Source organism: Limanda limanda, chromosome 6 (genome assembly GCF_963576545.1).
Source record: "Limanda limanda chromosome 6, fLimLim1.1, whole genome shotgun sequence".
NCBI lineage: Eukaryota > Metazoa > Chordata > Actinopteri > Pleuronectiformes > Pleuronectidae > Limanda > Limanda limanda.
In genome coordinates this window covers 7,768,018-7,780,437 of record NC_083641.1, presented here as the reverse complement: position 1 = coordinate 7,780,437, position 12,420 = coordinate 7,768,018, and the positions used below count along the sequence as shown (strand labels likewise).

The window sequence follows — 12,420 nt, the reverse complement described above, 5'->3', positions numbered from 1 at the left end:
TGTGTCAATGAATTTGTGCACTTATAAACACATATATAAATATATGGATGCATGCATGTACACTGATCCCTTTTTATGGATCCTCACCTGACTCACAGGTATGTTTATTTTAGCCCATTGGGCCTGAAAGTCGCTGACTGCAGGAGAGACATCCTCATTTCAGAGTGATATGCATGTTTTCCCTGCTCAGACATTCATAAGGATGCTATGATTTATTTTTTAATTCTAAGTAAACCAAATGTAAACAACAATGTTTGCACAAATGAGAGATTTTCCTCTTAAATACTGGCTGAGAACAGGACTAATCCTAAAATAGTCTTAGCAGACATTAAATGTTTAGAGATTTTACTTAATAATTATGTCTCCTAATCATTTTTAGATCTTCACCGAGAAGTTTCCTGAATATAATAATATAATGTGGTTCTGATCTGAGAAAATTAAGAATTTGCAACTGAAAACTCACCCAAATTTATTAGAAAAGATATAAAACATTCGTATCTCATCTATACAGGTTTGGTGTTGAGCAGAACTTGACACTTTGAACAATATATTGGTTGCACTGTAATAACGTTGTTTAGACCTGTGATCGGCCAACTCCACACTGTAGGAATTAATCAACCATACATCTATGATAAGGCCAAACGATATTAAAAAATAAAAAAAACTGGCAGCATATTCAGTCACTTACCTTCAGAGTAACTTGGCATCACTTCGGTTATCATCAATTCGAGCGGGATCATTCCCATTAGTCTCATGGTTGTCATGTATAAGATGAATTCAACCACCACAGACACTGCAGGTCTTTTACCGTGTCAGTGTCTCTCACTAAGAACATACTGTAATTAGAGGTAGGTAGAGGTAAAGTTCACATGAGCTGTTTCAGACAATCAGAAAATCTCCCAAAAATTGGGTCCAGACTTTTTCCATACTTTGCTTTTCACATATAAAGAACGCAACAGGAGATTGTTCGAGTCACACACGTTCACAACAGGAAAATGTCCAGATCATTCAGGCGAGGGGTGGGGTCTGGGCAGAGTAACCGGAGGCAGGACATGAAGGATATACCATATAATTCCAAAACCATATAAAATGGATTATGAGAGATCAGTATATGAACCAATCAGGGAACAAATGTTGTCATAGAGATGGACCCTGTTTGGGATTTGTATTCTTTTTGTTTGTTTCAGTTTTAAGTCTGTCAAGTGTTAGAAACACCATCACCCACTCGCTGTGAATTCTTTGGACATTATCCTGCTGTATTCTCACATGGGTTCATTTGGACATTTTACTTAAGGGACTGGCAGGAGAAACTCGTGAGAATGTCCAGAGCAGCTGACTCAGACAATTGTGTTCTTGCATACAGCCTCTTCTTATAATGTCAGGAGAATGTGCGGAGTTCAGTGCATGTCTGAGAGTGGCAATACTTTATGATTGTGACCAAAAGTAGCAGCCACAATGCTGCTCTGAAAATGTCTTTATGACACAGTAGAAAAACATATGGGTTTAAACTGGACTGATCACGTCCTTACACCGTCGTCATGACTTTGAGGGACCCTGAGCGGAATCGGAGGATCTTCTTCTTCAGAGCGTGAGACGCTTTGATCTTGACAAAGGCTTTTGGTTGAGGGGGGGCGTTGGCAGCGACCTGTGGTGAAGGCGAGGAGGAAGAGGAGGTAGAAGCAAGGCGAGGTGGCAGCTGCTGGGGCCACACCAGCCCCCCACTCTCGTCGGAGTCACTGGACAGAGAGCTGGAGGCCGGGGAATATACCTCACTCATGCTTGACTCGGACTCTGCAGGGGCAGCGCCGGTGTTGCCCTCCTCCCCCCGACAGAGAGGTGCTCTCTCCTGAAGGTCCGGGTGCCAACGCTCGTTGTGTTGCTGCTGCTGTTGACGGTAGTTCTGGGGTTGGGGACATGGGTGACCATACCGAGTTTTACGAGGTTGTCGTCTCTGTGACTGCGCCGCACGGGTCTCCCCCTCATCCTGGCTGAGCTCCAGGTTGGAGCACCAGCGTTGACCCCCGATGCCGACCTGTGGTCCCGCAACCTGGCCTTGGTTCTGAGCAGCATCCCCTCTGCCCTGGTGCCTCTCCGTGGTGCTGTACCTGCGCTCAGGCAGCACTCGCTGGCTCAGGAGGCTGTTTTCTGACTGGGATCGGTTGGTTTTGCTGCTCGACTTCTTGGATCTCTGTCGCTCGTTGTGGCTCTTCTTTGAGGGTCTCAACTTGGGGTTGGGGTGGTCAGGAGAGGAGGCTACTCGGTTGGGTTTGGGCTGCTCTGGGTTGTAGTGTCTGGGAGAACGAACAGGAGCATGGCAGGCTTGTCCGGGGATATACTGAGCACTTACTAAATTGTGCTTGTGATGAATAGGGGCTTGTGGATGTAGATAATGCTGGGGGGATGAGGGTTCACAACAAAGGTCAAGAGCCCCAACACCACAGTTGGGGTCCAGTGAGGGCAGAGGTGATGGAAGCCTCCCAGCCAGGGATTGTGGCCTGGACTGGGGGTAGGGCAGAGCCAGATAACAGTTCTCCTCGAAAGAGAGGGCCTCTCCTCCACAGGCCTCCCCCTCTAGCTGGTCACAACCCCAGCTCTGCCTCTTAGGGGTTGACAAAAGGTCAACACGCTGCTGCAGATTGGGGTCAGGAAAGCGATGCTCTGTCGTAAGAGAGGGAGTCCTCCTGTGTAGGGAGCTGTGGGCAGAAGCACTGCAGAATGTGGGGTCAGGGCTCAGGGTGGTGCGGGGCTGACATGGTCGTGGAGAGAGGGTGTGACGATGGACGAGACCTAGGATGTAATTCTCGACCCTCAAAGCCAGCTGGTAATCTTCCTCAGTGACCTCATCATCCAAAGACTGCTGCTGCCAGGCTTGGCTGGCTCGTATGGGGTCCACCTGCCAGGGGTCCACTGCTGCGCCCTCCTCAGCGATGCCCTCCAGAGGTGGGTAAGGGGCAGAGAAAGAACGGGGCAGGGTGGTGCGCAGAAACGGCACATCTGCTTCTCCATTCAACATGAACGGGTCTCCTAACAACAGAAAACAACACTGCTGCAGGTCAAGATGCTGGGGCTCAGTTATAATATTGCATCCAAAGGAACCAATATGAGAGACAAAAGCTTCTGTTAAAGTTGACCATAGGGTGTTTGCAATGGAAAAAAGAGAGTTCAGTTTACATCATCATCATTTATCATCATAAATTGAGCAGGATTATGAAAAAAAGACTTAACGGCCTTCCATGAAATTTAGAGGAAGGATGTGGTATTGTTCCAGTGAGAAACCATTACATGTTGGTGAAGATCCAGGATTTATTTTCAATGTCATTAACAATGCGAAATCTTTTCTTTGTTGTTGATATTTTCAACAATTTCCCAGGGAATAATTTCTGGCTTATTAATTGATGATGATGTGACTTGTTAAACTGTATCTCAGCCACTCAGTACAAAATAAAACCTTCAACACACTGCGGTGTGTGACATCCCACTAGTGACATCTAGTGTTGAATTTGCATATTGCAGCTGAATACCACACTTCACCGTCCCCGTCCCAGTTGTCATAAAAACTCAAAAGGTGTTTAGTTTGTCCAGTCTGGGCTACTGTCAAAAACATCGCTCCTGAAGTAGATATAAAGTATTTAAACATCAAGGGCACCACCTAATCTCACCATTTCCTCAGGCTTCCAACAAACAATATGACAACACTCGATAAATCAAAACTCATATGTATTTATCGTAACAAAAATAACAAATCTAAATCTAATGAATCTTATAATATCAAAATACTAAAATGATATGCTAAAATGAAACCACGGCTTCACCTACACACAGGACAAGAATGATTTATGTGTCTGCTGCTGTCTCTGAGAACGCATACGTGTGTAAGTATTAGTGAACCTCAGTGTTTCCAGATCTGCTGCCTTTTCTTACCAGCAGACTTTGGCCTGTCGTTGGTGTAAACCCAGGAGGAGACATGTTCTGTGGGCTCAGTGGAACAAGATCTTCCTTTAGGTGACTGACCCTCACTCGACTCATAAAAACCTGGAAAGAAAAGCAATTAGGCACAGAGAGAAAGAAGATATAATTATTCCATTTATTACAGCTCACTGATTATTCCAGTTTTCTGAAATTATGCAACCTGATGAAAAGAGTGTTTTACAAAAAGACGACACAACAATAGGAGCAGAAGTAAAAAATGGAAATATGCAAAGTTATAGAGCAACAGTTTTATGCACACATTATGTTCACTGGCCTGGTTGAAAGTGAACAAATCACAATATGCACATTTAGGAAAGTATGTGGAGAGTAGAGTTTTAAAGACTGTGGAGGTACCAGAACTCGGCCGGCTGTCGCCTGCGTCTCCTTGAGCTCCATCGTAACAGCCGTCGTCCGTGTCGATCCTCAGCTCTCCCACCTGCTGCTCCAGCGCCTGCATCAGGCCCCATGGAGAACTCTGGAGAGCACTCTGAAACAAAAACACACACACACACACACTCAGTCACACTGCCCTCCTGCTGTCTGGGTTTGATTGTGAAGCACTGAGAAGTAATTTTTAAGTGGCAACAATCAGCGAATCCAAAAACAATGCAGACATTTCAAACAGACCTCTCAGTCAAATTTTTTAGTTTGTAATACTAAAGGAAAATATGTTGCATGTGCTGACCTAAAAATAACTAAAAGGAAAACTTGACAGGAGGAAAAAGCCAGAGTGTGGTGGTAGAGATCAGAATATATATATACAGTATATACACATATATAATTTATATCATAGTGTACTGTATATCTGCATGAATGAGTTACATTTACCTCCACAATAGAAAACAGTGTATTTGATTAAATATTACCTTCATCATTTGATACATGTAAAGGAAATATGTGATAAATCATATCTTGGTTTCATTATGATGATTAGAATTGTGCAAAGGAGGTTTTCTATCTTTGTTGAATCCAACAGGAAATTAAGAAAACCTTAACCCCCAAATTATTAAACACAGATGTCAAAACACATAAAGCCACAACTCAGATGAAGACTCCTGTTCTATAGATACTGAAATAAAAACGTGGTTGTCACAGGTCACACTGTGTGAGGTGGATACATGTGCAGCTTCCATAAGTGCCAGTGATTTCTCTTACATAATCAAAGCTCACAGAGGCAGCAGTCAGTTCAAGTATGAATAATTCAAGGATCTGTGGAGGGGAGCGCGAGTTCTTTCATGTGCGTGGGGGGCACACACACACACACACACACACACACACACACACACACACACACACACACACACACAGACACACAAACACACACACACACACACACACACACACACACACACACACACACACACACACACACTCACACACACCTAGCCTCTAACCTTCCCAATTAAATCTTGTTTACTTAGTCCGTTTCGTCCCTTGAGGGGCATAATGCATCGACAATCTGGCCTGACCTGGGCTACATGGTGGGCCTCACCCCATGTCAGACCCATCTCTTTCAGCTCAGTCTTCAGCTGTTTTGGACCTACCACAACTATTGCCTGACCCTAAACCGTACTCAACCCCTATACTAAACCTAACTCTAGCCCTGAGGTAAATCCTAACCCTCACAGATTCCTTTGAAAAAGGAATAATTTCCTTGCTTTTCCAAAAATGTCCTCATTCGATAAGATCTGTGGAGTAAATGGTCCTCATAAAAATATAAGTACACCCACACAGATAACAGACAAACTCAACATACAGACTTGTTCGTTTGCATGAGGATCCTCTGCTGAAGATAAGAATTCCACATGTGTGGCTCAGGAGGGGGAGCGGGTCGCCCACTAACCAGGAGGACAGTGGCTCGACTGTACTGTGCTGCCAGTGTATGAATGGTGTGTAATAGAAAAAGTGCAGCATGCAGTAGTGCTATGTATATGAATGGGCGAATGTCAATGTGTATTTAAGTATTTGATTAGACAAGAAATATGTATGTTTATATGTGTATATAAATCCATCCATCCATCCATCCATACATACATCCATCCATCCATCCATACATGCATTAATATATTTAGTCTCTCTCTCTCTCTCTCTCTCTCTCTCTCTGAGAATGACTTAATTTCACTGCAACAGACTAATAGTCAAAATAGGTTCTAAACAGATATGCAGACTAACACGCACACACGTACACACACACACACACACACACACACACACACACACACACACACACACACACACACACACACACAGCTCATTAAGTGACTTCATTACCATAAGTGTGAACTTGTTCTCATAACAAGGTGACACTTTTTACATCAGCAAGCTTCTGTGATGGATCACCTGTCACCTCTCACTTCATGAGTACTTCACACACACGTCTCCATACATGTGTGTGTCTGTTCTAATAAAACACTGCCTGTGAGACGTACTGAGGCCGTACAGTGTGTCGAGGAGCAAATGAACAGAAAGCACAGATTGTGGTAGTGGTGACCACAGGGCTGACTCTGGGCAAACAGCTGCTCAGACATGTCTGCAGTGAGGCTGGAGGTGACAGAGTCTGCCTGATTGGACTCACTCTGAAATATCTCAGCTATTACTCGACGTTCATCAGAGTATAAACTCTACTGACTTTAATCATTTCTCAAAATTGACTTTTACCAAATGGCTTTTACTTGATTGTTTTTTATTTTGCTAATACTTACTTTTCTTTAATCCCTCTCTTGCCGTGCTGTATTATTTTCTTTGCTGTCTTTGATTTAAAATGAGATTGTATTAATCTGCTTTGTGTGTGGGATATTTGTTTTATTGTTCTTATTTTTCCTCTTTGTGAAGCACTTTGTACCATCTGCTTTGAGAGGTGCGTCATAAACAAAGATATTATTATGTTATTATTATTATATCAGACTTTTACTCTAGCGTCACCATGAGGTGGATTAGGAGGAAATTTGGGAAAGACATTAACATTCCCCTCAGCATGAATTGTACAAATATTTGAGAACCATCAACTTTTCCTTTAGCTCCATCGTCAGGTCAGAATTTTAATTTGTCCAGGTTCATGACCAAGTTTATGTTTATTGTTGCTGATGTAATCAGTTTAACAGTAACTCAGATTAACACAATATCTCCTTTCTCGCCATCATCAGTGTCTGCTCAAGTCTTAAATGTCACACAATGTCATTTTTCGCTCAGATGAAATTCCAAAACCCACAGCCCAAGATTGAATAAATATTGTTTTCAAAGATGAAAACAAGAACCTCTTGTAGACAACGCAGATCTTGGCTGGATGATCCCTCACCATATTCTTCTTGGAAAATGCTCCAAAAGGGGGCTGGAGCTCTGACTCCTTTGTCCTGCTGGTTATAATGAGGCCATAATGAAACTACGGCTGAGGGCCAATTGACCCAAGCTAACCTACGCCTCCCACGCGACTTCTTCAATACGAACACTGTCGTCTCTTTTGTTTCGACAAGGGTGCGTATTGTCTTAGTATAAACAAAGCGTTACAGCACGGCTACATCAATAGAAACAAAGAGTGGGGAGCTTTGTTTTAGGTGCTGGCTTGAGGTAAAGAAATAGCTTGGGGGGGGACTAAAGGAAATCAATTCATCGATGGTGCTGCTTCACACAATTGATTTCTTGCTGCTGCCATTTGGTCAAACACACAACCCAACACACACTGAGGAAGCCACGGTGCTATAGTCATTAGTCTAATGCTGCTGGAAACAAACACAAATGTGCAGCTGAACAAAACCAGCAAAACGCAATGAGACATTCAGTTGTGTGGCTGAGGAGCAGGCTGGTCTTTGATTGCACTCCATTATTAATAGTCCCACCCTGGCTCCCTGACACCCTGCACACTGTATCATCCCTGTTCCACCGCATCCTCAGCCCGGGGCTGGTGGGGGATGGGGGAAGACGGAGGACACGGTGCAGCCACCCTCACCTAGACATTAAGCTGCGATGCAATGGCTGCACAACAGATTGGCCCCTGTAGTGAAATAGACTTCTACCAGCGGGTGAATCCGGGACAACAGTGAGATTTATTTCTTACTTATATCACCTGTTACATCCTCTGCGGCCATTGTCGAGTGCTGAGGAAAGGTGGCAGACAGACAAAGAGAAATTGGGGAGAGAAGATATAGACGCTGGCTGCTTTTTTAATGTGTAGAATAGACTCTGAACCAGTCACTGACTGAAGGCCTTAGAAAAGGATGACTCCAGAACCCAGAAATCTGTGGAACAGGGAGCACGAGGCATGCAGCCGCACTGCTGAGCCCTCAATAATTAAAGCAATGTTGTGACTGTCTGCACACAGAGAGAGCTGCGGGAGGCAACAACACACACACACACACACACACTCACACCCCTACACACACACCCCTACACACACACACACCCCTACATACACACCCCTACACACACATACACACACACACACCCCTACACACACACACACCCCTACACACACACACACACAGACACACACACACACACACACACACACACACACACAGTGGTGCCTCCATGACTTCAGCGTTCATCAACATAACTTTAAAAACATGTCTCAACCCTAATATTTAATAATTTACATTATAGGGACTTGCTTTTTGTCTCCACAAAAAAGAAAAGTCCACATATTGTGATTCACGAGTAATATCTGGAACACACACGCACACACATGCCTAATGGTAAGTTCTTATTTGAAGGAGGATGAATTTTACTCACACACAAGTGACACTGTGATTTTTAGGGCAGAAGTGAGTGAAGTCTCTCAGGAGGAATGTGTACGTGAACTGAGCTCTTTCAACTGACAGATGTAGGATGAGATCTGAGTCTCATATCTCATGGTTTGTCTGTTTTTCTTTTGAACGACCTGCTTTCTCTCTGCATTTGCATATATAGATCAGAAGCTCATTTCCTCCGATGCCTGTGTGTGTGCACAAAGACGCCAAAAAGGAACACAAAGACGTTCGAATTGTGTGATGTTGGTGTGGCAGAACAAAGCAGAGGGAACCATGCAGCGATCCATTTGGCTGAACTGTCACTGCTGAGTAGACCAGCAGCTCTGTCCTCTCACTAATGATGCTGTCTTCACACACAAGGACACACACAAGCTGATCGATGGCGACCCGGTGGTTCAGCTAAAGCACCACACATCTACACAAACACTGTACAAATTGTGCACAGATAAAAAACAAACACTTGATTTAAATCCATTTTGGTCAGTTCTAAATATTCAAATATAACTCGAGAGCACCTCAGGTTCCTCAGAGCAAGCCTTCCTCCACACACATGCATGTCATACACTCATGCACAATTCACATGCTCCCTCTTCTTTCCTCCAAACACACACAGCAGGGCGGCTGAGAGGGAGATGAGGAATCTATGCTCCATCCCCAGCTGCTGTGTGGAGTCCCACAGCTGTCAACACCTCCAACACCAAACACAGTATCAAGGAGGGAAAAAAGTCATGTTCTCACACACACACATACACACACACACACACACACACACACACACACACACACACACACACACACACACGCACACACACACACACACACACACTAGTCTCATGGGTCAGCTGTTTCTGTGTCAGAGCATTGAACTTATACATCTTGCAGACTTTAACCTACATGCAGGATGTGATATTGGGGGGTAGAGAGAGATCAGCTGGGGCCCTGATATTATGCAGACTCAATTTGAGACTTCCATTAGTGGCCCAAAAAATAATTCTCTGAGGAATTTCCCCCGTGTGTAATTACTCACACGCGTGGATGGGCGGACCAGTTAATAAACATCGATCCAAGGAGGCGCTGCGCACGAAATGGGAAAAGGGAAAATACGCAGCCCTGTGGGGGAAACGCGTGTCACGCCTTCACTAACCCTCGAAAATTGCTCTTTCCAGTCTGTGTGCTTGGATGAGGAGTCAGAGTGAAAACCGCTGACAGCTCCACCAACACCACCACCAGGGAATATTGAATCAAGACTGGTGCGCCTGGGCTCCTTGGAAACACTTGACCTGCGCGCATTCCTCTAACATTTGTTTCCATATAGGCAGCTCTATCTTCATCTGTTCTCATGAATCCAGATGTGAGACAAGATGAAACACGGTGCCCACATCTGACCACATGTACCCAGCTGAAGCCAGGCAGTGCGCAGGGCCACCTCTGCGCCTCAGCCTCCTCACAGGGGCCTCGGTTGGCATCATTAGTATTCTGCTCCATATGCGTCTATTGTTAGGCCCCCGGCGCAGGAAGAGAGAGAGAGGGAGGGAGGGAGGGTGAGGAGGAGGCGGCTGATTTAATTTCTTTTTCACCCTCTTTAATAAAAGCTTCCTATTGTGGCCATGTTGGGACAGTTTGCTCAACAGCAGCTAAAGAAAACAAAACTCCAACCACCGCCCAAAATTAACACAAAACAGCGATAAGAAAATACATTTAAACCAAATCACAGTTCATAGCTCGCTCAGGGGTGCGTACAACCTAACGGTCCAGCTGCTATACTGTATTTTTTACTATAACCTGTCACAACAAAATCGGTGTTTATCTCGGATTAACCCACTTTTCATTCTCATGTAAATATGGCAACTCCGCGTCACACATTTGTCCAACTGAGAAAAAGCCCAGATAATCATGGTCATGACAGAAACTCTTCACCACAACAGCAACACACAACACGAAGGAGTCCTTAACACCTTTTACGATGTGCGCAGAGCATAAATAAGAGCTTGTTAAGTAGTAAAAGCCACAAAAGTCCCTGATGAGGGAACAATGGGCCATTAAAGAGTGGGTCTGTGCCACAAGCGGTGGCTGCTCCACCCCCTGGTTTCGTCCCCCCCCCCAGAGGCGTAAATCTCCGCCTGGCGCACAGGGACGCACCACAGCCTCGAACAGAGACGCGCTATTAATCAAGTTGAGTTACTTTTTATGCAGAGAGAGGTCACCTTTGCACAAAAGGCTCCGCGCAAACCAGGAGTCCATGCATGCTTCCAATGCGCTGTAAGGGACACACGCACAGGCCTGTGGTGCATGCCAGAGGTAAAGTGGGGTTCACGCACCCGATGGGCTGCAAGGGTGAGAATCCTGCAGCATGCGATTTAAAAAAGCACTCATCATCACATGGACCTTCTTACCAGCTGACGCCTCAGGGTCAGGTTCTCCTGGCCCCAGCTGCTGAAGCACCCCAGCTCCCCTCCGGACCCGTCCCGGGCCGGCGGCTGACCCACGGCCAGCGCGCCCAGCACCAGGCACTCCTGCCTCTGCCTGCGGAGCTCCAGCTCGCACAGCCCGGCACGGCTCGCCTCCAGCCGCTCCTTGGTCCGGCTGCGCTCCACAGTGCCCGGGAAGGAGGACGCACGGTGCATGCCCCCCGCCACACAGATCCCAGGGATTCTCTGCACAACAAAGTCTGGTTATTCCCTTTAGTTTGTGTTCAGTGTTGTCCAGTTGGCTCAGATGAACGAGGGCATCCTCCTCAGTCTATAACGGTGCCATGGTGCTGCAGCCCGGTCCTGGCGGTGGGACGAAGCCTCGGAGCAGCGTGGGTTCCCAGACCTTCCCTCAGTGTCTATACATGTTCTGGTTCTCAGCTGTCAAACGCAGGAGAGGAGCTCCGCCCTTTGTGACCAGGCTCACACATACAAACACACACGTACACACACACTCACACACACACAAAGTGGGGAGTCATCCGCCCCTCCACAAATTCAATCTCAGCCCTGATTGGATGTGAGGGCCAACAAGGGCGCTGCGCCTCAGCGCTGCCCCACCCCCTTGATTCATTGCGGTGACGTGTCGACCTCACCCATCCTCTCATCGTAATGGATTGCTTCAGGAGAAGCTTATGACTAAAGACTGATGTTGTCTTACCTTAGAACGATGTAAAGACACCATGTAGCTGCAGTGAGAGAAATACAAAACAACAGGAACCAGGGGAGACTGGTGAGGAAAACAAAACAATGACCCAAGGACAGGATCCCTGAAGACAAATTGGACAATATATGAATTAATGAGACTGTGTGACCACATTATTTAAATAAGTAGACTATAAATAATAAGTGAGGTCAGCAAAATGTGGACAATCCGTTTAGATCTCGAAATGTTAAAGATTAAATTCTGGAGCCCCCCCCATCCAGATTCACGCTAAGGACAAGTTCTTCCTTGGGTCATGGCCCACCCTGTCCCACTCAACCACCCACCCAACAGCAAACCACCTGACCCAATCACCCCCCCAACCACCTAATCACCCCACCACCCAACAAACCAAAGACGAAAAATGACGATCAACAGGCTAATGCAAGTGAATTAATATTACATTTGCACAAACATAAAGAAAATGGATTTCATGAATGAAAAGTGAATATACTTTACTCTTACCCTCAGTGAACATGGATGGGCTTTAGAGCGTTCACCTGATTCATCTGGTTAGTTTGTATAAGTGACAGTTGTA

The 12,420-nt window shown here is 45.5% G+C and overlaps 1 protein-coding gene across 1 annotated transcript; it reads right to left on the bottom strand.

Annotated features, from left to right (window-relative positions):
- Positions 1-1,525: 1,525 nt before the first annotated feature.
- Positions 1,526-11,335, bottom strand: LOC133003953 (dapper homolog 3). Its single transcript, XM_061073784.1, has 4 exons — positions 11,105-11,335; positions 4,324-4,456; positions 3,922-4,032; positions 1,526-3,024 (listed from the first exon to the last, which is right to left on the bottom strand). The coding sequence occupies exons 1-4, from the start codon at positions 11,333-11,335 to the stop codon at positions 1,526-1,528; spliced, it is 1,974 nt and encodes a 657-aa protein (XP_060929767.1).
- Between the last annotated feature and the right edge of the window lie 1,085 nt (positions 11,336-12,420).

Coding starts and splice junctions, on each gene's coding strand:
- LOC133003953 (XM_061073784.1), bottom strand. CDS start 11,335: ATGCACCGTGCGTCCTCCTTCCCGGGCACTGTGGAGCGCAGCCGGACC. Junction 4,457..11,104: donor TGACCCTGAGGCGTCAGCTG/GTAAGAAGGTCC, acceptor TTTTTGTTTCAG/AGTGCTCTCCAGAGTTCTCC. Junction 4,033..4,323: donor CGACAGCCGGCCGAGTTCTG/GTACCTCCACAG, acceptor TTTTCTTTCCAG/GTTTTTATGAGTCGAGTGAG.